A 26,226-nucleotide genomic window follows, 5' to 3' on the forward strand; every position below is an offset into this window, starting at 1 on the left:
GTAGGTAGAGATCTCCATTATCAGGTAATATTAAGTACCATAACCTCTGTGTGGGAGTCACTAGAGGATATCATTGCAGGTGCACACACGCACACACACAATACAGAATCCCTTCCTGACTAGCACAATCAGGCAGATAGAATTTGGGGTAGAGGGAGAGCCATATCTTTCTACAACTTTAAAAAAAAAATTATCTTGGCTCCTGGAAACTAATCTTGCCTGGTAACCCTTAATATCAGCAAGAGAGAGGAAGTAATTGTGTTGACTGTGGTGGTGAAGTCTGTGCCATCCTCTGTGTTGGGGCTGGAGGAGCCTCTTGGAAGCTTCTAGGAACTTCCTGTGAGAATTTCACATAAGTAGTTTCCTTACCCCAGATGGAGAGTCACCCCCTCTCTGTGTACTGCTAAACCTCCCATTAAAGATTATGTTTATAAGTATGATTCAGTATTGTTGGCCATGGAATGGACCAAATTGCATTAAAAGCAGATATTTCTCTGAGGAAGTTACCCCCAAACCACTCAACAGGATTTTCACACCTCCTCCCTCTTCAAATGATATGTTTAATTATCCGTATCTTCAGTTACCAAAGTCCACAGCATAGTTCTCAAGAACAAAATATAAATGCTTACAGCAAGAGGTATTAATAGAATTGTTTACCAAGTGATGTTACCTCCTACTTTGGTTATAAAAAGGAGATTTGTTTAAACAGAAAGAGATTCCCCAGTTCCTTATCTCTTCAAGCCATAGGAACCCTAGCTATAGAAGCTTTAACAGAAGCTGAGAGGAGGTGGGGGATGTTTTCTTATCCAAGTCCCATATTAAAATATTGGTGGCACATGCCTGGTCACTCTCCATGACTTATCCTGTTGAGATTTTACAAAAAGAATAAGAGAAACGGCAAACCAGCAGGAAACATAATAGGTACTTAGAGAAAAGTAGAGTAGAGAAAAAGGAGAAAGGTGCAGCCTGTAACAGTCAAATATAAATTGTGCATTTTAGAGCTAGAGCTGCCGATTTAAAAGGCCAGCTGTCAAAGGAGGGAAGAACTCCTATGAAAGGGTGAAGATGCAGGTCTGTGGTAATCAGGGAAAAGAGTTGTAATTTATTCCTGAAAAAAAAAAAAAAAAAAAAAGAGTAGGAATACTTTTACTACTGGTTGATTCATAACCCAACCATTTAAAATACATTTACTCAATATACAACAGCCATAAATAGAACCAAGGCGAAGTAACATCAACAGGGCCTAGTCTCCCACTCCTACCCCTGCTTGAACCACCAAGATTTCAGAATACCTCTTGCATATATATCTGCAGTTATTTTATTATAACAAAGTACCTATAACAAGTTTAATCATCCATAGATCCATTATTTTTACGAACAGCCAAATTCAGCAAAGGTGCAACTGGATGAAGGAAGCTGCACCTACATACACTAGTGCTAAATTTGGCTCTTGCACATTCAGAGGCAGCAGTCTCCTCAGACCAACATATTATTATTGGAACACTAACGTTCTCTTATCTATTAGTGCAAGAAAAGTCAATGGCCAACCAATTTTTTAATTTTATATTGATGGAAGTCATGTAATACAGCAGTTGCATTCTAAAGTTCAAAACTGCTCATGAATCTTCTACTGTGACCAACCCCACTATTTGGGGACATAACCAAATAGTGGACACAGATGTCTGTTCTTTTAAAGTGTTTATTTTTAACTGGATGGTCTTGTGTTCTTGTGACCAACACTTAATTAACTATGACAAAGAATAAAATGCTTTTTTCACCCACATGAAAAGATTTAACATGTGCTAATGAACAGCAGTTGTTCTGGTATTGCTACTAACATGGCAGAGAGTAGTATAACTAATAATTGAGGACACCTAGTGGTGTTTGGTTGTAAATATATATGTTTACATAGAAAGTAAGCCAAATTCACCATTTAATGTGTCTCCACAGACTTCAATGAAGTTACAAGTATTAATTTGGCTCATTGTGTTACTCTACAAACTTTCTTCCTAAGTGACTTCCAAAGGATTACTGGATGGTCTGTAGTTATGATCCATACTAATAAAAGTAAAAATTGTTGAAAAAATGAAGTTTGATTTCTACCCCCACCAAGACACATGTTAAGTCCTGAATAGTAGGGATATTTTGATTGCATTGCAGTTACTGGGCCAAATTCACTGCTAACATCAACCATTGCAGTTCCATTGACGTCAATGGAATGTTTCTATCTGTTTAGGAAGCCAATAGTAAAGTTAATTATTATAAGCTTATGTAGCGAAAAGGCGTGGCCACCCTTGGAGATTGTCAGTGATGGGTGGCCAGCTGCTCCCTGGTGGGCAGAACCAGGAAGGCCACACTCTCCACACTGGAAGCAGAGGGGAGGGACAGGAACAGGAAGTATAAAAGGTGAGCCCTGTAGCCTAGTTGGGAGCTAGCTGCCAAAGGAGATGGATGTATCCACCCCACTGCGGATGCAGAAGCCCGCAGAAGTCTTCTGCTGTTCTGAGGAGGGTCCTGAGCTACCAGTACGGCCCAACCCACCAGATGCTGAGAAGTTATTGGGACTTCTGCTCGCAGTGTACTTGAGGGGGAGTATAGGAAGTAGCCTAGAGAGGAACCAGACTACCGTCTGGCTGCGGTGCTACTGGAGATACGATCAGCGTGTTACGGGTGGATTCCCCACTGACCTGGTAGGAGACCACTCTGCCGCTGTTAGGGCCCTGGGCTGGGACACAGTGGAGTGGCAGTACTCCCCCCTCCTTTGCTGGGGCCCCCTACACTGTGTTGGGTGCTCCCCCTTTGTTGGGGCCCCCTACACTGTGTTTGGTGTCCCACCCTACCCCAGGGTCTGGGCCCCTGAACTGTTCACTGTTCTACCCTGCCCGAGGGTTTGAGCCCCTAGAGACAGCTAATTTTCCCCTGTACAGACTGCTATTCTAGGTGTGTGACAGTGAAGAGGCATGACCACCTTCACACATTGATAGTGAGGGGTGTCCATGCAAGCCTACACCTTATAAACATGATTAGTATAGGAAACTCATAAAATAAAAGAAAAGGTGGTGGTTGACCAGTTTAGATTACTCAAACCCCTTCAAGGCAAGCTTGTAGCTATGAAACAAACTACTGACTGAGGATTATTATGCTATTATATAGTATTTAAATATAAGTAAATAAATGTCATTTATAAATGAGCAATTTTACACTCAAACATATTTGTACTGATTTTGCACAAACTGTAGTTAAAAGATGTGCCAATTACATTAAAGATTGTTTAGCATGGTGCCAAAAGTCAGACCTAGAATGAATTAAAGACAGAGACTGGCAATGGAGAGAGAAAATACATAACCTAAACTTGCCTGAGAATTTTTTTTTCCAGGGAGGTGGGAGCTATTCAAGCAGTTATTTGAAGTACATATATTTAGTTCCCAGTGGCACAATTGAAAAATTCAGCGGTATCTAGGCTGATTTTTATTCCATGTGGCAGGGCTTGACATACTGTAATCAGGGCCGGCTCCAGGGTTTTGGCCGCCCCAAGCAGCCAAAACAAAACAAAAAAACAAAAACAAAAAAGCCGCGATCGCGATCTGCGGCGGCAATTTGGCGGGAGGTCCTTCGCTCCCAGGCGGAGTGAGGGACCGTCCGCCGAATTGCCGCCGAATACCTGGACGTGCCACCCCTCTCCGGAGCGGCCGCCCCAAGCATCTGCTTGAGAAGCTGGTACCTGGAGCCGGCCCTGGCTGTAGTAGATATTTAGAATCCATTTGATTGAAAAGAAAAATAAAATTTTCTGAATAATTTTTATAAAAGATTATGCAATCAAAAAACAAACATACCCTGTATCTGTCTCTAAACTTGCTGTTAACACAGGGAATCGGGCATAGTCAGGCTTCAGGTACAAACAGACTTTCAAAGCAAGTGCTTTTGGGCAATTGCACAATTTCTTAGCTCATAATAGAGCAGTCAGCAAAGCAAAAAGTGACCAAGTGAGACTTAAACTAGGCAGGCTTGAGGCTGCAAAGTGTAGCTGATCTTCACAGAAAGAAGGAGATAGTCAGCTTTAGATTCAAACGCTGAATAATTCTGCACCCACATCAACACATGAGACATCGTCACTTACAAAATTAAGCATGCCATTAGAAACATGAAAGTCACTACCAGGTGCAAGACAGACTTCTCACACTGAAATCAGCAATGCATATGATCCCATCATGGAAACAGAATTCTACGCCACAGTAGTGAGAGAGCTGAAGACTCACCCATCAAGTTACGTGAACTTCTCCAACCCATTTAGGAGCCTTACATAAATCCCCAGCATATTGGTTTATGCATCTGGGAAGGAAAGGGGGGCAGCACTTTCTCATCCACTATCAGCCTCTGCCATTGCCTCACTTCTACAGCCAAACAAATCACCACAACTGGTGCTTTTGAATCACACTCTCTTTCTGTTTAGTAGACTATAATAGTTTATTTCAAAGCAAGAAACATTGTCCAAATCATAGGAACAACCAGGGGTACCAGGATGGTTCCCCAATAGGCCAACCTCTTTGTGGGCTCCCTTGAGGAATAATTTCTGGAAAAATGCACCACAAAACCAATGATATACCTGATATACATCAAAGGTATTTTCATCCTCTGGACTGATGACCTGAACTCACTCTCAGATTTCCACCACAACTTCAACAACCATCACCCATCCATCAAAGTCTGTCTAGAACACTCCCACACCTGTATCAACTGTATCAACTTCCTGGACACCACAGTCCACTTCAACAATGGAACCTCACTGACAACTATATACAAGAAACTCATGGATCACCACACTTATCTCTATAGATCCAGTAACCACTCCAGATACACCAAGAAATTCTCAGCCAGGCACTCAGATACCACAGAATATGCTCTGAGGAGAGAGTCTGGGATACACATCTTACCACAATTAAAACCGCCTTCACCAAAGGACACTCCATCAGAAAACTAGATTGCATCAAAGAACAAGCTACCCAAAGAGAACCTACTTCAACACAGAAAAAGACCCCCACTGAGAAAATCCCTAGTTGTCACCTACCATTCCACTGGAATCCACATGGAGGATCATCAAACAATTACAACCAATACTTGATAGGAACCCCGTCCTGAAAGAAATATTTCCGGAATCCTCTCTTCTGACCTTCAAACAACCCCCCAGTCTCACCAAGCTCATCATCAGAAGCAAACTACCCACAGTCCACGCCACACCAGCTCAAAGCAGCACCCGACCTGGCCAGAACAACAAATGCAAAATCTAGACATATTTCCATTGCTACTATGATGAACAAACACCCCCCACAACATGCCTTTCAAGATCCATGGGTCCTACACATGCCTATCACAACCTGTGGTGTATCTCATCCAGTGAATCAAATACCCCAACAAGAACTATGTGGGTGAAACTAGACAATCACTGTGTTCTTGAATAAACTCTCACAGAAAAATGATAAAAGACAAAAAATACCCTATCACCCATGGACAAACACTTCACCTATCAGTTCTTATCCTCAAAGGAAACCTGCACAATACCTTCAAAAAATGAGATTGGGAGCTTAAATTCATAACTCTATTAGACACCAAAAATCAACAGAGACAGTGGTTTTATGGCTCATTACAACAATGTATAACTTACTAACCCTCCTTTGTGCTATGACAGCAGAGGTGTTAATAGCCTACTTCACTTTATGTAGTCTCTTGCAAAATGTGTTAACCCCTTATGCTTAACAATCCATTCCACCTTGTATTTAGCTATGACACTATGGGGTTACTTTTCCCAGACCTGAAACAGAGCTCTGTGAGACTCAAAGGCTTGTCTCTTCAACAACAGAATAAAAGACATTACCAATAAAATATATTATGTCACACACCTTATCTATTTCAAAGCTAGAAATTCTGTTCTTCTACAGGATCACCAATTCACTGCACCCTCATTATCTCAGCAGTCCCATGACACCCCTTCTTAAGAGTTTTGTTTATGTCGCTCGCTTCAGGTAACTCCAGCCAGGCCTTCTCCCTGGCTGGTAAGGAAAGCACTTCTCCAGTCCTTCCTAACCTGAGGTTGACTCTGGATCCCCTTCAGGGCCCCCCTGAGTTTCATAGTTATACCAACACAAGTTTGTAGTGTAGATCAGGGCTCTGGGCCTCTCATGAAATCCCTTGCCTGGTCTTTCCTTCGTCTATTTTGGAACAGTTTATTTTGCTTTTGCTTTTCTGCAGCTCGACAACTGAAACAAGCTGTTTGTTTGAAAGAAACAACTGATCTGGAACTTTATGTTCATGGTGTGTTTTGTTCTGCTAAAGTTACTAAACAAACTAGTATTCCAGGAAGTGGGAGACTTTGTTCTCAACCACAAACAAATGTAAAGGAAAAAAGCAGCGTATGGTTAAAGGGTCTTTTATTGTCAAGCCGTCATCACATTAAATCATGTTCCAATTAAATACTTTCTTTCCTCCTTTGTACTTTAAATTTTCCTTCAAATAATCTTAACTTGAGCCTTCTCCACCTACACATTTTTGGTCATATTTTAATATCATAATCCACTGAGAGCAGTTAGGCTTTTCTTTGTGTGTGAGTTTCCATGCAGTTCTAAAGGGAAAGGTGGAGAAAGAGGGTCCAGAAGAAACACTAACCCTGATCAATCAAATGTCATCTTCACCCCAACCCTGTATCAGGGAATGAAGGAACTAAAAATGTAAACACCTTCCTCTCCATCTCATTACCTCATGTGCAGGGCCCTACCAAATTCACGGTCCATTTTGGTCAATTTCACGGTCATAGGAGTTTTAAAATCATAAATTTCATGATTTCATCTAATAAAATCTGAAATTGCATAGTGTTGTAATTGTAGGAGTCCTGACCAAAAAAGGAGTTGTGGGGGTGGGGTTGCAAGGTTACTGTAGGGGGTGTTGTGATACTGCTGCCTTTACAACTGTGCTGTTGCTGGCGGCGGTGCTACCTGGAGAGCTGGGCAGCTGGAGAGTGGCAGCTGCTGACTGGGAGTCCAGCTTGGAAGACAGAGCTGCTGCCAGCAGCAGCGCAGAAGTAAGGATGGCATGGTATAGTATTGCGACCCTTACTTCTGCACTGCTGTCTGCAAAGCTGGGCCCTCAGTCAGCAGCTGCCACTCTCCGGCTGCCCAGCTCTGAAGGCAACAGCGCAGAAGTAAAGGTGGCATGGTATGGCATTGCCACCATTACTTATGGCAGGGGTTCTCAAACTGGGGGTCAGGACCCCTCAGGGGGTTGTGAGGTCATTACATGGGGGGTGGTGAGCTGTCAATCTCCACCCCAAGCCCCGCTTGCCTCCAGCATTTATAATGGTGTTAAATATATTCAAAAGTGTGTTTAATTTATTAGGGGGGTTGCACTCAGAGGCTTGCGATGTGAAAGGGGTCACCAGTAAAAAAGTTTGAGACCCACTGATTTATGGGCTGCTGCCTGCAGAGCTGGGTGCCCGGCCAACAGATGCCACTTTCCAGCTGCCCAGCTCTTAAGTCAGCACAGAAGGATTGCAATACTGCAACCCGCCCTAAAATAACCTTGTGACCCCCTGCAACTTCCTTTTGGATCAGGACCCCCAGTTTGAGAAATGTCTCCCCCATGAAATCTGGATAGTATAGGGTAAAAGCACACAAAAGACCAGATTTCACGGAGGAAGACCAGATTTCACAGTCCGTGACTCGTTTTTCATGGCCGTGAATTTGTTAAGACCTTACTCATGTGTTTTAGGACCTGATTCTGCTCTGTAATTAATGGCACATCTCTCACTACCTTAAATGGAAGCAGGATTAAAACTCATTGGTTATAAATTCAAGCAGCGGCTATTTTTATTTATGTCATGTACAGCACTGAGTACATTGTGATTGCCTAACAAATAATAATTATGAATAATACATGGGAAATTTTTAGTGAGTAAAAAGATTAGGTCCACAGGGCTTGATTCACAGCCCATTAAATAAATGGAAAGACTTTAATAGGCATTGGATCAGGCTGTTAGTTGATATGGTCTGTATGGATAGAGTTTCACATGAAATGTTGGCTAAATAATCACATAGCATTTTGTACATCTAATATTGCAGATTAATGTAATTGCATAGGCCCTGACTTCACTGTGTATATCAGAAACTTATTTACTGCAATAAAGTATAAAGGCCTTGATCCTGCCAATACTTATGCATATGTTAACCTTTTAAACATGCAAATAGTCCCTTTGAAACCAATGAGACTTAATCTCTTTTCCAGTTAAGTATATGGAAATATTTGCAAGATGAGGCTTCTGTGATCAGATGTCATATGTCATAGTTTTCTCAAAATTCCTGATTACAACATGTAAACGGAATATTCTGATAGACAGAAAAGAGCAAATTAAAAGTTAAAGTCAGAAATGGGAAAGCATAAAATTGACAAAAAACAAATTAGGTCCCAATCCTGCAAGCACTTAAGCATGTGCTTAATTTTACACATGGGAATAGTTGTATTGAATTCAAATTGGTGTTTGCAGGATCAGGGCCTTAATAATTAAAACTAAGAAAGGTTCAATAAAAGATTACATCAACTAAGAAAGTGTGTGACGGCCCGGCCCGGCACTGCTGGCCCCCGGCTCTGCACCGCCGGCCCCCGGCCGAGTACCGCCCGGCCCCGGCTCCGCACCCCTGGTCCCCGGCCGAGCACCGCCCGGTCCCCGGCCAAGCACCGCCCGGTCCGGCACCGCTGGCCCCGGGCTCCGCACCACCAGCCCCCGGCCGAGCACTGCCGGCCCCGCACCGCCGGCTCCAGCCCCCGGCCGAGCACCGCCTGGCCCCGGCTCCGCACCGCCGGCACCGGCCAAGCACTGCCCGGCCCGGCACTGAACCGCCGGCCCCGGCCGAGCACCGCCCGGCACGGCCGGCCCCCGCACCGCCGGCCCTGGCCCCCAGGCCGAGTACCGCCGCCCCCGGCCGAGCACCGCCGGCCCCGGCCCCCGGCTCCGCACTGCCGGCCCCAGCGGCTCCAGCCTCCGGCCGAGCACCGCCGGTCCCTCCCTCCCTATTTTCCTGGACATGTCCGGCTTTTGGGGATTTCCCACCGGACGGGGATTTGAGGCCCAAAAAGCCGGACATGTCTGGGAAAATCTGGACGTATGGTGACCCTAAGGAACACTGGGTGGGGGCTTACAGGGACTGGGATACTGGGTGTGGTGGGGTAGGGGGTGGGGAGTGTAGGGACTGTGAGTGGGGACTTGTCGGGCGCAGGGCCCCTCGGTTGGGGAGAGCAGAGCAGGGACACTGGGGTTATGGGGTGAAGGGAAAAAGGCACCACAGCGGTCCAAGCACCAGCGGCTCCTGCGACCCAGGCCGTCGCTGGGGGCGCTGTGGACCTGGCTGGCCTCCCCGAGCGGCGCCGGCCTCTCTAGCTGCTTTGCGCCGTCGTCTCCTGTCAGCCGCTGTCGGCTGGGCCGGGGCCGCGCCGCGCTCCGCCCGGCAGCCCCCGCATGCAGCGCGTAGGCGCCAGTTGCTGCCGGGCCCCGCGCTCATGGCGCTGCCGGCGCTGCCCGGCTCGGGGGTGCAGTTCCGGAGGATCCTGGCTCACTTCCCTCAGGAGCTCAGCCTGGCCTTCGCCTATGGGTCCGGGGTCTTCCGACAGGCGGGGGCCGCCCCCAGCCAGAGCGTGGTAAGCGGGAATGTGCAGCCGGGGGCCGGACAGGGCACTGCCCTGGCTACGGGTTTTCACCCCCCCCAGTGCACCGTCGGGGGGGGGGGGAGCATTGCCCGGCTACGGGTTATCACACCCACAGTGCACCGGGGAGGAGAGGGGGGCATTGCCTGGCGATGGGTTGTCACCGTGAGGGGGGCATTGCCCGGCCATGGGTTATCATCTCCAGAGTGCACCGGGGGCGGGGGGTATTGCCTGGCTGTGGGTTGTTAACCCCTCCCCCCCCCCGTGCACACCTGGGGGCCAGGCAGGTGCATTGCCCTTAACAGATTTGTATCCCCTGGAATGCACCCAGAGAGGTAGTTCCCTCAGTTGTCTCTTTTTCTGAGCTGAAAAGTGTGGAAAAAATGAATCGAGAAGGGTTATTTCCCTACAATACAAAAATCATGGGTCACACAAATTAATAGGCAGCAGGTTTAATACAAACAAAAGGAAGCACTTTTTTTACACCGTGAACAACTAACTTGTGGAACTCATTGCCTTGGGGATGTTGTGATGGCCAAAAGTAAAACTGTGTTTAAAAAAACTGGATAAATTCATAGAGGTTAGGCCCTTCAGTGGGTTAGCAAACGTCGTCAGGGACACAGTCTTATGCTCGGGGCGACCTTAAATATCTGAGTGCCAGAAGCTTTTATTTTCTTTTAAATTGGCGAAACTGCATGATTTCATGCACGGGCATAGCTTGCCTTTTCACTGTGTTTTATTTTTCAAGCAAACTAGATCAATCCAAATGTCTCCCTCTTCTTGTTCCTCACCACAAGATGCAAAGAAAGAAAAATAAGAATTTTACATTTTTAAGATTGTTCTCCACAAACATGAGGAAGGGAGAATAACTTGGAAGATTTAACAACAGTCTGTTCAACTCTGTACCAACTCTGTTCAGTCACTGATAAGCTGAGCACCTCAGACCAGTCCAGAAATGGCAAGGCATGCAGAGAGTCATTCCTCAAGAACTTTCAGCATATCTCAAAATGTTACATATAATAACTAGTTATATAATAACTAAAACTGTTCTGAACTAGCTAGTCTATGTTGTGTTTAGATAACAAGTCTCTTAGGTTTGGAGTTCAGTTCAAACTGTTATTTCATCACAAATCTTTTGTTGTCAGAACCAACTGATTACAGGTAAAGTTTGAATTTCTCACTATATCAGGTCTTTTAAAAAAAAAAAAAGTCTACTGAGAGTTGGGGTTTGTGCGTAATTTTCCAAGCATTGAGAACTCCAAATGAAAAAATTATATTAGATTCTCATGCAAAGATGTGTCTTATATAGAAATGTGTTGGACATGAATTTATTTGCTTTTTAAAAAAATCAGTTATGGGTTGGTTATGTCCTGGCTGTGTGGTGATGTCTCCTATTATCATCGCTGGGCATTATGTGAAGATCAGTAGAATCTTAGAGTGAATATTGCTTGTTTCCTAAACTATATGTAACAGTGTCTTTTTTTCTGTTTACCTTGTAGCACAATATGCTGGACTTCGTGTTTGCTGTAGATGATTCTGTGACTTGGCATATGATGAACCTGTTAAAGAATAGGAGTCATTATTCCTTCCTAAAACTTTTTGGGCCAAAGCAAATCAGTAATATACAGAGCTGTGGAGCAGGGATTTACTACAATACTTTAGTGCAATGTAATGGTAGGGTAAGTACAATAGGTTGTGACTAATTTGTATAGATCAAATGTTTACATCTAGAATATTGGAATTACTAGCCTAGGGTAGAATCTGTTCAGGAAATACAAATTGCAGTTTGCATTTATGTTACAGTACTACTATGATAGTAGCTGATCCTTGACTGATACTTTAGAACTGAAGCTTTTATTTAATTGCTTCATAGCATCTTTAATATTCAGTGTCTCAAGCTGTTTTACAAAGTAATGTGTTAAATCCTAGAAAGCAATACAGGAGACGACATTGTGCTCAATAAAAGCAACAATTACACTCAGCAGTTAAAGTAAAGCACTTTCACAATAATAGCTGAACTTGTATTCTTTTTCTCAGCAATAATTCTAAACACATTACAGCCTTCAATGTGGGAAGGAGGCAAGTATTGTCACCGTTTTACAAATGGGAAAACTGAGATCTAGATTCAGAGATTGTCCAGTTCACAGAGCAGAGTGGATTGTTTTTATTTTGATGTCCATTCAAATATGGGACATGACGTAATTGACATCTGTCTTATTTAACCTCTGATTCCCTCTCATATTAACACTGGGTGTAATTAATAAATCATGTGCCTGTAGTGTAGTATTTATTCTGCCTAGTCATACTCCAACATCTGTGTCTAAACAGGTAGTGTTGATGTGTGTGTGTTTGTGCCTTTCCACCTCCTCAGTGCTGTTTCAAGTTGTTCTCAGCTTGTGGTAATGACAAGAAAATCACATTCCATCTCTTCACCAAAAGCAGGAAATGAAATGAAGAACACAGGAAAAACTACCTTGCTAAGGAATTTCAGGCTTGGGGTACCAGGGTGAGCATGGTATAAGTGACTAGTCATTCACCAAAAAAACCACCTCACTGATTTGGAGGTGGAAAGAGAGGCCCTCTTTAATGTATTTCATGTGTGTAAGTCACTTGGAGGTATGAATTATGGGCCCGATCTTGGTCCTCTTGAAGTAAAGTTTTTTTTTAACTTGACTTTGAGGGGAGCAGGAGCAGCATCTTTGCTATAAAGACTTCTGTTATGACTTCTACCCATCACTCTTGCTTTTCCCTTCAATTTGTGTGATGATGACAGCTTTTGGACGGTCTCCATTCTGTTCATGCATGGTCTGTTAAGAATGGTTCTGGAGTTAACCCTGTTAGTAATCATTGGAATCCTGGGATGTACAGAAATCTGCTGTCTGTTACATTATTTAGGCAGCTTTACTTTAACTTATGATTGACAGGAAACAAACTCTTCAGAGTGAATCCTTCTAACTATTGAAATTGACCCCCCAACTCTTATAGGATTTTATATTGAGTACCCCAAATAGCAAAAATTGGTGGGGAGTATTCTGCACATAACTTGGTCCAAAAATTATCATTGTTGTTGTTCTGTTTTAAGCCTCCCAAAGTTGCAGAACATAGTTCGTGTTCTGCTGTGACATTCTGCCATGCACTCTGATCTATCTCAAATATCATGCCATCCAGTGTGTGCACTAGTCAAGTTTTTTCAAAACTTATGGCACTTAGTAGAAAATAATAACCATTCTATAAAATCCTTATACAAATCTATCATGCAGAGGTAGGGATCCCATCACAATTTCCTGTTAAACTTTAGGTTTTTGGTGTAGTTTCTTTGGAACCCTATGGAATTCACCGTTTCTCTATTAACCTCTTTAGAGCTTTTCCATTAAATAATGTCATATAATTAAAAAAAGACACTGACCAAAATGTGAGCTTCATTCTTCATCGTGGTTTTCTAGGCTTAATGGGGTAATGGAGGAGAATTGTAAAATTAATCTGTTCTGTATTGAGTTAGCTCTTTAAAACATACATGCAGGATACCCTTACATAAAACACAGTCAGATCATGTATAGCTGAATTAAAATATTCAAGCGATAATTGAATTTGAAAAAACTGTTATGAGAAGCAGCTGAAATTGCCTTCTCTGGTAGATTAGGATTGCATGAACTCAATTCATGCAGAATTGGGCGGTAGAGTTTTTAATGAAATACTTTAAATCTTGGTGTATAATTTACTGTGAAGGCTTCATTTTGTGATGTTACTTCATGCTAAGTAGGCATTGATTAATACTGACTACTATGAAATTCTTTAATACTATGAAATTCCATTGGAACTGTCCATTACGTTTACATGAGTACTGAAAGAGTTCATCATCATTAATGTCACTGTCGAATACCAAGAGGTTTTCATACTGCTTTGCCACTTTGTACAAAATGTTGCCAATTAAGTGTATAACTCTTCTAATCACTTAGTACTAAGATCAGTACAGTAACTCCTCTCTTAACGTTGTAGTTATGTTCCTGAAAAAGGCAACTTTAAGTGAAATAATGTTAAACAAATCCAGTTTTCCCATAAGATTTAATGTAAATGCGGGGGGTTAGGTTCCAAGGAAATTTTTGGGGGGCAGACAAAAGGCATTATATACTGTACTGTACTGTGGTAGGGAGGTCCCCCTGGCTTACCCCTGGGGCTCAGGGCTGGGGGTACAGGGTCTGGAAGGGAGTTAGGGTGTGGGAGGGCACTCAGGGTGGGGTGCGGGGTCTGGGAGGGAGTTAGGGTGTGGGAGGGCACTCAGGGTGGGGGTGCGGGAGGAGGCTCAGGGCTGGGGCAGGCAGGAGGTGCAGAGCACTTACCTGGAGCACTCCTGTTTGGTGCAGGTGGCTCTGCGCAGCGCGACGCTGCCCCCATGGCCGCAATTCTGGGAGCCGCGATTCTTGGAGCCGTGTCATCCCTCCCCCTCCGGCAGGCAGGGCCACCCAGAATGCAGGGGTTTTAGGGGCCCCTGGGCTAAGGGGGCCCCGGGGCCCTGGCTTGCATCTCTAAAGCCCCTTTAGAGCATGGGCCAGAGGACTCAGGAGGAGCAGGGACAGCCGTGCAGCCAGCGGCCGGAGAGAAGCGGCACATTCCCCTTCAAAGCGCCACTTCTCTCTGGCCCGCTTTGAAGGGGAAAGCGCCGCTTGTCTCCGGCCGCTGGCTGTGCGGCTACCCCTGCTCCTCCTGAGTCCTCTGGCCCGTGCTCGCAGGGGTGGATTCTGAAAGGGGCTTTAGAGCTGCAGGCCTTGCCCCGGGGCCCCCTTAGCCCAGGGCCCTGCCGCCCCTAAAGCCCCTGTGTTCCGGGTGGCCCTGCCTGCCGGGGCGGGGGGGGGCAGCTTCCCCGCTCGCTCCCTCCCTCCCTCTCTCCCGCCCAGAAAGTCCTAAGCACTGCCAAACAGCTCTTTGGCGATGGGGGAAGCACTGGGAGGGGGAGGAGGCGGAGAAGAGGAACTTGTGCAATGCTCCCTTGTAAAGTCAGCCAAACAATGTTATAAAGGAGCATTGCACAACTTTAAACGAGTATTTTCCCTAATGGAGCAGCGATGTAACTTCGAAACAATGTTAAGAGGGAGGAGTTGCTGTACTGTTCTATCTGTTGATAGAACTTTTATGAACATGCTTTTGAACTGAGAGTACATTGACATTTGAAACTGTTCTAGTTACTTAAAAAACTTGAAAACATATTGGGATCAGAATATTGCCATGTCACAAGAATATAGCCGTCATCAACAAAACAATATAGCTACAAGAGAATTAAGTATTGACAATTGTTTTGCAGCAATTTGAGTCACCATTTTATTGGCACTAATTTTTGTAATTTACTATTCTGTAATTTATCACTCAGTTTTCTTAAGGGTCAAGTGTATCTGCGCTAGGTTTATTTTGAATATATAATATATAATTTAGTTTTGCTTCAGTGTTATTGATCATAGAGTTAATTTGTTTTAATTTTGATTCTAGAAAGGACATGTTAACAGCATATTGTCTATCTTCTCAGTCCACTTGGTCTAGAAATGATGGGTGATTTTTGAAGAAAAGGCCTTCAGCCAATTTCTGTTTTGCTTTTAGAGTTCTAATGGATTTTCCCATTCTAGGTAATGCTGCTACCAGTAGGTTCCATGGGGAGAGTGTGAATTGAGAAGTTTGAATATAAAGCTTCTCTGGTAGACAGTCCAGTCCTGTCATAACTTATTTTATCTAACGTTCTTGCTTGCTTCCACTGCTCGCCCAACCTATTAGAGATAGTAACCTTCAGTAAGATACTTATTCTGGTACCTCAGTTTCCTTATCTGTAAAATGGGGACAGTCACAAGGATGTTGTGCAAATTAATTGGTTAATGTTTGACAGTGCTTTGAAAAAGTAAGGGGCTCCATATGATCTCTTCTGTCTTCCTATATATTGCTCACTCTCTCTGCTATCTGCTAGTGTTTTCTTTTTCAGTGGGGTTGTCTGCTCTCATTAAGGTGCCTTCCGCTCCCTCCCTTCCCGGTGTATATGTCATCGCCAATTTGCTGAAGAGGTTTAATGTTGATGGATGATGGTAGAAATCAAACTGCACCCCATGAGTTGTGGGATGTTTAGCCTAAGCCTTCTTTTGGCATTATTGTACCAGCCTCAGCGTTCAGAGCCCAACTTAATAAAAATTGAGTAGTGATATGTTGCTTATTTTTATCCATTTCCCTTCCCCTGAACTTCTGTATCTGGTACCTTGGAATGATGGTAAATTCCTGTGAGGCTTGGAATCCACTTCTTGCACTTTCAGAATTAATGAGTTCAACAGAGGCCCTTCCCTAGCTCATTCTAGAAAAGCCAGTCTATTGCCTGCATTAGCAAGATTCTAGGAAGTTTTATAGTACCTTGTTGTATAGGAAGTGAAGAATAAGAATGATAGCAACTTTTGGATGTGTAGTACTCGGTTATGCTAGATAGGCATCATCTAGCTTCTGTGTGAAAACATGCAAAGCACTGAGAAATAAAATAGATTAAAACCTTTTGAAAACTTGAACAAAGTAATTCAGCATATTAGAAGATGGCAACCTTTACATTCTGTTCTTTTATTCCAACATTATTTATATTACGATGGGAGAAGAAGCTTTAACTGAAAAGTTGGCATAAACCTCTGAAGCCCCCAAAGTCTCACTATGAGACATCCATCAGAGCAGTCGAACTGGGGTTAGCACTGATGGGAATCTTCATAAAATGTGTTGGGGGTAAACAAGAGGTTTTATTCTTAGATTATAAAGACAGAAGGGGCCACTGTCATAATCTTGTCTGACCTCCTGTATAACGCAGGCCACAGGACTTTCCTGAATTAATTCCTGTTTGTGTTAGAGCATGTCTTTTAGAAAAACGTGCATTATTGATTCAGAAATTGCCAGTGATGGAGAATCCACCACAACCCTTGGTAAATTGTTCCAATGGTCAATTACCCTCATTGTTAAAAATTTGCACTTTGTTTCCAGTCTAAATTTTATGTCTGTGTGAGAGGGTTGCTTTTTATTGACTATTTGTAATTAAGAACATTGGTTTGCTGCCAGCTAGAAATACCCCTATGAGTTTAAGCAGCAGAGGCCTGTAGTCTTCAGCTGAAGAACCAGCATATCCAGTCTTGGTTCTGCTGGTTTGTGCTGTGTTAAGATAGCATCAAATCCCAATTGAAGTCTCATTTTGATTTCCTCTTTTAACTGTGAAAAAGGATAAATTACCAGGCTTTCACAGTTCTAGGTGTCCTTGCAACTGAAATGTTTACTGAAAACTTTGTTTAAAATGAGTAAAGGCCTTTAGAGATCATTATCAAAATTAGTTCTCGTCACATGTTTGCAGGTGTTTGATCTTTCTTTGAGTCCTTTTATCTGCCTGGTAAAATCACATCTTCAGTGTTGTGGCAAGGAAGCAGGTTTTCCTCCCTGCATTATACCTCCCATCCAGCAGGCTTAGCATGAATAGTGCAGCTTGCATCATCCCCCTGGGCTTGGTGTATCACCATCCTTCCAGGTGCTCCTTGTGGGGTAGTGGAACTCTGTCCCTAGTTATGCCATTGCCTTGGTCATAATAAAGCTTACAGTGCCTATATATCACATTTATTTCCTTGCTTGGGTTGTATAAATGTGGCAGGTATTGAAATGTCAGTGTGGTCACTTGGCAATCTTAATGATTGTTTTTTTTAATGAAGTGTTTGTTTCTGGAATATGCAAATATCTGTATTTATATGTAACAGCCTCACTTAATATTTGGTAGATTTGAGAGAGTGCCAGTTTCAGCTGGGAAACAACAATTTTAACAATAGGAAATACCTTGCATTTGGTAGAATCCTTCAAAACGAAATAAATCACAGGACCAGTGTATGGGAACCCTAAATTGCAGATGCATACAGCAATAAATGGAACTTGATTGGTTTAATTTCTTGTTGCTAATACTTGAATAGCAGCTTCCATTGAAGAATCTCAGAGTTCTTTAAAAACACTAGTAAATTATGAGTCCTCCTCTGAAGTGAACATCATTCTCGTATTACAAAGGTGGGCGCGGAGCTCACGTTTCCTGACTCCCAGTCTTATATTGTAACCACATGGCTGTCTTTCCTTCCCTAAGTACTGTCCTAAGGAAAAAGCAGTTGGGTAAAAATGAAAGCATAAATGCAAGACTTAAAATAAATCAGTTGGATTGAATTCTTATTAGAGGATTTTGATTCTTATCAGAGGAATTGCTGCTGAAATAAAAGGCACTTTTGTAATAATCCATTTATTTGCATTGCAGTAGCAACTAGACATCTCCTTCAGGGATTAGGGTCTTGTTGTGCTAGGTACTGTACATAAATGTAATGAAAGAGTCAAATGAGTTATTTGCAGAATCACAGAATAAATAGCATGTTTAAATATGACTGAGCAATGTATCTCAACCATGATTTGAAGAGACCATCTGAGTGAGAGAAAGTAGTGTGATGTCCATGCCCATTCAGTGCATTGTCTGGAGTGTCAGTAAAGGGTCTTTTTGTGTTGTTGTTAGGATCCACTGGAAAGAAAACTTCATACATTTTAGATGCCTTGGAAGGTAGAGTTCTACAAAGGTTGCCAACTCTGGTTGAATGTGTTCCTGAAGGTTTCATCACATGACAATCATTAATTAAAGATTAATCTTTAATTCCTGGAAACTCCAGGACAGTCCTGTAGGGTTGGCAATTGTTAGTGTGATATTTTCGTTTAGTTCTCTAACCAGTAAACCGTTAATATTTGTGTTTACATTTTTCTTAAGAGATTTACATTTCTATGACTAAGACTTTTTTACCAGACATTTTTACCTAATGCAGCCAGTGTGTAACAAATAATTGTGTGAGACCCTCTGTTTTGTTTTTTCAGATGATAAAATATGGCATAATTGGCACCGATGCCCTGATTGAAGACCTGTTTCACTGGAAAACTCTCTATGTTGCCGGACGTCTGCAAAAGCCGGTAAGTATCTTATTCTGTTCAGGTGGCTTGTGTCTTTGAAACACAGGAAACTACAGAGATGGAAGATGATCAAATGAGGCAGAAAGTAGATGATTTCAGTTGGTCAGGCTCTTTGAGCCACTACTGAGCAAATGTTCCTGCAAGGAACCAGTTCCACTAGAAGTCCAGTCTTTAGATAGGGAGTAAAAGAGAGTATTCAGTGTCCCATATCATTTAATCTAAAACTAGGGATATTAACCCGAGTCTCTTGAGCACATTACATTTTGAGTAACTGAATTCTATTTATATAGATACGGTATTCCTAATCTGAACTGTTATGTAGGATTGTGTACTGTTAAAAAGCTGCCACGTTTCTACCCAGGGACTGATCCATTTCAGGAGTAGCTGAAATTATTAGTTTAGTTTAAAAAACGTTAAGCACTTTGATATCTTTCAGTATGAAAGCTGCTTTGTTGTACAGGTGTTATCTAGTTCATTGTCGTCTTATAATACCTTCGTTCAGTGATAAAAACTGATGCATCGGAGATGCTTGGATAGTCTGTCTTCAGGTCCGTGTCATGAAAAGTTTGATACACACTTTTAAACGAGGAGTCCTTGTGGCACCTTAGAGACTAACTAATTTATTTGGGCATAAGCTTTCGTGGGCCCACGAAAGCTTATGCCCAAATAAATTGGTTTGTCTCTAAGGTGCCACAAGGACTCCTCGTTGTTTTTGCTGATACAGACTAACATGGCTACCACTCTGAAACTTTTAAATGACTGTATGCTTCAAATGTTCTTTCAGACCTCTAGATGGCAGCAGATATAAGTTAAATGGGAGAAAACTTCTAATATAGGGAGCTGATTATAATATTAATACAAAAAATCAGTTTTAAGGTAGCAATTAAAGGGGAATATTTCAGCTCAGTTGCTGAATTCCTCCTCTCCTTTTTGCTTAAATTACTGAGTGAGGTAAGGAGTCTTCCATGTAATATGCTGGAATATATACTTAAGCATAGTTTGAATCTCCAGACACGTAGTACATTGAAAAAAACATCTGAAAGGAGAACTCTCAATTTCCAAATGACCTCAAGTATCAAAAAAAAAAAAAAAAATTTTTTTTTTTTTTTTCATTTTGATTTATTTTTGCTACGGCTTTTGAGATATGCTGCCTTTCTATCATGTGCAAGCCTCACTTTCTGCATCCCCTCTTAACTTCAGTGGGAGTTGTACACTCATAGTGGAAGGCGCAGTTGTATTAATTTAGATGGAATGTAGATACCGAAGAGTCAAAGGTGTTAGCATGACCCTGTCACTGTCCAACATTAAGCAGTTTAAAAGAAGGTTCGGGGTTTGGTATACAGTCACCTCAGCCTGCTTAGTACCATGGCAAACACAACATTAAATATCCTTTTACATTTTTTTATTGAAGATAAAGAAAGAAAAACTGTTCAAATATTTGAAATATAAAATATTAAGTAAGCCTTTCATTTTAACAACCTCTCTTGTTCCCTTTTCCTTTAGCAGAAGAGAGTTTTTGGAAAGAAACCCCCGTTTTTTGACAGTCTTTTAGGTAATATTAAAAATAGTATTAACTGTTGTTTTGGGGGAAAAGAGAAGAACGTAGTTGAGATGGGCTAGAGCTGTTGTTGCTGCTGCCATTATAGTATTTTCTGGAAGACAAAAGACATGCACACGAGGGGGGAGAAAAGAACAGCAAATATTAAAAATGCAGCCTCTGTCTCTGGTGTTGACTCTCATTTGTGGCATCACTGCTGGAAAAACACTGGCACAGTACATGGTCTTATCAGCCACTCTGTGACCTGGCAAACTTGCACTAGCATTGTGCTGTTTAGGGCATTGCTTTTAGCTGCCTCTTTTTTGTCACAGGTGTACAGCAAAATATACAGTCTTGACTGGCTTAGCCAGACTCTTTTTAAACAGAAGGCAGAAGAGAGAAATAAGGAAAAAGAGAAAATTAAAGTGGGGAAGGAAAAAACATATGTGGTGTAGGGATTGTGACAGCCTCACATCCTGGGTGGTGGTTGGGATTTAGATGGAGCCAGTAGATATGGTCAACTGGGTCCTCTCTTGGCCCGGTCTGCTCAGAACATGTCTTAGGATCAGGATGACGAAGGCACAATATTGTCACACTGGATCCTAGGGTCCTAGGAGATGGTGGGGGTGGCAGTCGTGATAATGAAGGTCATTCCTTCCCCTTCTTTCAGTCAGCCATCATTGTGGTAGCCAGCTTTCCCCCCTCTCCCCCGTCTCTCTTTGAGGACCCCAAATGGGAGTGATGGGTGGAATAGGCCATCCCCTCATTATTTTATACACCAATTAGGCCTAATTTCTGACACATTAATTTTGATTCACTGATTTCCAGTCTCTCGCTTCTCTTGTTTACCAGGCATGATGTTAACACCGTCCTTGAGTTATATCAGTAGGCCTTTTTGAACTAATTCAGTCTTTTTGTCTCCCTTTCGTACCTTCTCCCATCACCATTTTTTGTGTATAGGCTATTGTGACATTTTGGAACTTTCACTTTTTTACAGCTGAACTTGCAATTAGGATAAATTTGTACCTCCCCCACCAATCATCACAATGATGTTAGACACTTGATGTTTAGGCCCTTCCATGAGAAATAGCCTTTCAAGCATATATGCTTGATAGGTGGAAGAAATTATTGGTGTGAGTCCTTCCCATTAAGCTATTGGAAGTTCTGGCTGAGTAAGGACTGCAGGATTTGCTCTTTTGCTCAAGTTTGAGCTATACTCATTGAAGCCTCAAACCATCTTTGCTTTTCATACCCGTCCAGAACTAAAATCTGCAAGGTTATATGCTACTTAATAGGAACGAGGAATTTTTATGCAATGTTACTTAGAGAAGTTCCAAGCAAAAACCTTTGTTCAGACTCTTTGTAGGCTTCACATTTTAGGTTGTTCTTATTGGTCACAGTTTCACTTCTGCTGTTGATCTTTTGATACAAACTTTTAAAAACAACTGTAGGGAAATTTTGTTTTATCTGTAAACCTGTATAATAAGGATGCTCTTTTGACTTCTAAATTTGTTGGTGATACAGTAACCTGGAGTGTTTACATTACAAGATCAGCATTGGATGCAAAGTAGCATGTCAAAAGCAAGTTCTCTGGACACATGGCTTGTGGCATATTAATCTTGACTTAAACTATTTTTATGGAATTCCCCATCCCCTCTCTCGTAGATGGGAGAAATTTTACAAAAGAATAACATGTTTCTAGTGTTGTGCTGTAAGGATGTTGCCTGTACTGATTCAGAACTACCCAACCTTTTCATATCTGTGTTCAGAAGCATTTGCTGTGGCTTGAATCTTTTTTGGCTTGACTCTTGCTACAAGTATTTTTTCTTACAAATAAGAAGTTGGCCTCAACTGAATGTTCTTACTGTAGTGTTAATGATATCCATTAAGTTCAAATAAGGACATCTCCAATAAGGTACAAATGGCTATTTAGAAATGCTGACTCTCTTTCCCAGGCCTCTTTGGCTGTAGCTCAAGACTTTATTGGCTTTTCACTCTGAACACAACATATAGTGTTGTTTAGCCAAGTTCCCATTTAGCCGTATGTTGAAGAAACAGATAAACACAATACTAGCTTCTTCATAACTGGCTTGTTTTCTTTAAGTAATTATACTAGATTTTTTTTAAAAAAGTTCCAGTACTACCTAACTAGATAACGTTACTTAGAACAAGTGGCATTTCAGTGAATTTTCTGAGAGATGGATGGGGAGAGAAAAGCTTCATTAAGTATCATTCTGACATTGGGCATTTTCATGTTACGTGTGTGTATATATATTGCAATGTCATTGTGTGTGTATATATAGAGAACCTACAGTAACAAGCAAACACAACTCATAGATTTAACAAGCAAAGCAGCATGCATTTCTACAGAAACAGTTGATCTATCTAATATTAGCTTCATGTTCATAATGGTGTTTATCATGCCTTTTCTGTTTGAAGCTGTTTTTTTTTTCTTTTTGCTTATTTCCTTATTAGTCTTTCCTTGCATTAGGTCTTGAACAGCTTGCAAAAGTAACTTAGAGGCATGTCATATTAGGCTGATAATTCTGTATTCTTTACAATCCTTAGCATTGTTCTTTTTGAGGATTAGGCTACACAGTGAGGTTGTAAAGTCTTCTGGCAATTCACTTGTCTCAAACATATAGTCTTCATTACCTCTGACAGGGTTTTCAAGCCTTCATCCTCTATGCTTTTTAACAATTCAGCTGCTATTCCATTACAACCTTGTCCTTTTCTATATGGAGGACTCTTTATTGCTGCCATGACTTCTTCATCCATTATTAGCAGGTTTACTTGATTAATCTGTGGTTGAGGATCTTTATTAGGTCTCAAAAGAGGAATGAGACAAGATTGTGTAATGTCACCAGCTTTATTCAACATTTATACTGAGTGTTCAATTAATTGAAGAAACAGAAGAAGGTATTAAGGTGTATGGAAAGTTAGTGAATAACATTCACTATTCAGATGAGACAGTGCTGTTGGCTGATTCTGAAGAAGGTCTGACAAGGCAAAGAATATGCTGTAGAGTTAAATGTGGACAAGACAAAAGCTGTGGTAATGTGCAACGATCCTGGGAAAATGTAAGATTCCAGTGAACGGTGCACAACCGTACAGCAGGTGAGAAATTATTGCTGCTTAGGCCGCATCGTTACAGAAGATGGAAGTTCAGATACCGAAGTCAGCACCAGAATAGCAAGAGCAAAAGGAACATAAATCTGAAGACTAAATTCTGATCCTAAAAAACTTATATTTGGTGTATGGTAAATCACGACTGTGAAACACAGACACTGAAACAATAGATAATACAGGAACTACAATTCTTCAAATTATGGTGGTGTAGAAGAGTTCTAAAAATATTATGGATAGACTGAAAAAAACGAAAAAGCATTGGGATGACTGGAACTCAACAAACACTGGATCTTATGAAAAAAATATAATTTGTAGGGCACATTTTAAGGAGTTTAGTGGGCGATATATGTCTACAGGCACTGGAAAGGCAGGTTGATGGCAGAACCCGAGGCAGAAAAAGACCTTGGATGGACAATGTGATATCCTGGGTGGTATGTATCAAAAGGACTATTCATCCACAGAGATTGGCAGAGGATCATACAGAACGAGCTGCCATGGTTGCACAACTCCAGTGATGGAGACATTACATAAGAAGAATAAATAATGCATAGGGCCATCCACTGAATGAGGAGAAAACAAAACATTGAATAGCTACTTATTAAGTGAGCACTGCCCATTCTGTGCAATGAATGAGGCAGAGGTCTTGTGGAAAAAATAATATGCACATCATGGCATACATGGAAGGGAGCCAAATTTCAGGTGCACACTCAACCTTCATTTTGCATTTTCTCACTTTTGAGCACTTGACTTTGCAACCTTGATGGTTTGTTAACATGGTCTTTTGTGTGTAATAGACCTAATCTTCAGCCCTCTAAGATCCTGGAAGGTGAAACGATAACCTAACATGTATTTGTGTACTGTGGAACCTAGGAGCCCTAGACCAGAGGTGGGCAACCTGCAGCCTGTGCCACTTCCCGCAGCTCCCATTGGCTGGAAACTGCGGCCACGCCTGTGGATGGTCAATGTAAACAAACTGTCTCGCTGCCTGCCAGCGGATTACCCTGAATTAATCTCTCAGTGTATCTGCTTTTCTTCACATGAAATATTCAGACTAGGTCACCTGAAATTCTTTAACTTTGTCTTGAAACTTATATATGAGATGCTCCTGTGAATCAATCTCATTTTCTGCCCATTACTTAAGAAAGTTTTGTGTGTGTGTGTGTGTGTGTGTGTGTGTGTGTGTGTGTGTGTGTGAGTGTGAGAGAGAGAGAGAGAGAGAGAGAAGTCTCTGCACAGCCCAGGCCAATATTCCAATTCATTTTTAAAGATTTTGAAGTTTCATGTGTTGATGAGCAAAGTATACATTTCTGAGTTGGTAAGTATGAGTTTTCATAGTGCTTGATCAAAATTGATAACAGGGCATTGCCAGTAAGTTAATTTATCACCTTGACAAGCCCATGTTGTTGTTTGGTGGATCACATTTCAATAAGTTTGCAGGTGTTCAGAAAATTTCTTCTGTGGTTTTAAATGTTTTCAGCTTCATTTTAGGCTCACCAGCAACTCTTCCATTGTAGTCTAACACTTCATCATTGTCTTTTCAGGTCAATTTTAATGCTAGGAAAAAATACAGTAGTTTGTGGGAGAGGAAGAATCCCCTAAAATACTTGCTTGTAAAGCCAATATCTCTAAAGTATTAAGCATGGTAAATAAAAAACATTTGTCTTAAACTTCTGTGAACCAGTTTACCCTCAAAACAATTGTTTACATTTTTCTTCACACTTCAAATGCAGAGGAAAATAAGAAAATCATATGCTGTCACATTTGCCATAGTATATCGATTTCAGCTCTGTTTTAAGGTGAAGTTTCAGCCATAGTAATCTGTTTGTCAGGCCTTTCTTTGTCCACGTCCTAACTACATAAGGCATTAAATATTGTAACTGGACAATTCCTTTCTTAGTTTCATTTACAGAATCTGATTTTGGCTGGTCTTTTTCATTCTTACTTTTTTACTCTTAAATCATATGGAAGTTCCATTAGAAACAGGTGATTAAGGTGGAGGAGGCCTTGGATTTCTTTGTACCACATTTGGGGCAAGATGTTCCAAGGATAGCATAATGCCTGTGTTTTCAAAAATGCACAGTGTGCCAATCGCACCTACTAACTCCACTTTTCTTTAAACAAACCAGAGTTATGGCAAATAAACACATAGATGCTTAGCTGCTAAATTGTACACTCCAATGACAAGCTTTTGTGGACACAAGGTGAATTTTCAAAAGCACCTAAGTAACTTGAGCATACAGTCCCATTAACTTCAGTGGGACTTGTACCCATAGTCACCCATTGCAAATATGCATGTAACTTTGCAGGAGCACCCACATTTGTTAGAAAATCTGTTTCTTATAAGCAAAGCAATTCAGCGTTCCCTAACAGAAACAACAGGAGTGTTTACAAAGGACAAGAACCCACAGTAAGAAAGTATTCATTAGGGAATAATCTTCTGAAGGAGCAGTTTATTCTCAGATAGTCCAAAGTAGCTTTGTTGACATAAGGTTCTGTATTAAGATCTGTTTTATCTTGCTAACAACCAGCCTCCTATGTCCCAATACATGCATTTTCTGTTCAGGGTGTTAGGGTCTATAGTTAAGTCAAATCAACTGAAAGACCGCTGCTTTGCTTTGGAAGAGCAAACTTCTCTCAGAGGTGTATAGATGTACCCGACTTCCGAGTTCCATACTGCTTGAATGTGTGACTCTCCCATTAATCTCTATCTGATGATCACTCCATCTAATGAAGATCCACTAAATCGATGGCAGAGCTCTCTCTGGTCGACCCTGGTACTCCAGCTCTTCAAGAAGACTAAGGGAAATTGACTGGAGAGTGTCTCCTGTCGTTGTTCACATAGCTGGAGTAGCGTAACTTAGGTCGACTTACCCCAGTAGTGAAGACAAGCCCTAAGAGGAAACTAATTTGTGTAA

The 26,226-nt window shown here is 41.8% G+C and overlaps 1 protein-coding gene across 6 annotated transcripts in view; it reads left to right on the forward strand.

Annotated features, from left to right (window-relative positions):
* The first annotated feature begins 9,436 nt into the window (after positions 1–9,436).
* The window catches only part of TAMM41 (TAM41 mitochondrial translocator assembly and maintenance homolog), a 47,857-nt gene continuing 31,067 nt past the window's right edge, over positions 9,437–26,226 (forward strand). For 4 of the 6 annotated variants that reach the window (XM_054035835.1, XM_054035836.1, XM_054035834.1 and 1 more), the window contains exons 1-3: positions 9,437–9,675; positions 11,181–11,360; positions 18,553–18,645. In XM_054035835.1, coding sequence (XP_053891810.1) covers positions 9,538–9,675; positions 11,181–11,360; positions 18,553–18,645 — 411 coding nt within the window. In that variant the 5' untranslated portion in view covers positions 9,437–9,537. Of the gene's footprint in view, positions 9,676–11,180; positions 11,361–18,552; positions 18,646–20,148; positions 20,198–26,226 lie in introns of all 6 variants that reach the window. The other 2 variants (XM_054035837.1, XM_054035838.1) reach the window with 2 other exon arrangements.

This window comes from Malaclemys terrapin, chromosome 7 (genome assembly GCF_027887155.1).
Source record: "Malaclemys terrapin pileata isolate rMalTer1 chromosome 7, rMalTer1.hap1, whole genome shotgun sequence".
Classification (NCBI taxonomy): domain Eukaryota; kingdom Metazoa; phylum Chordata; order Testudines; family Emydidae; genus Malaclemys; species Malaclemys terrapin.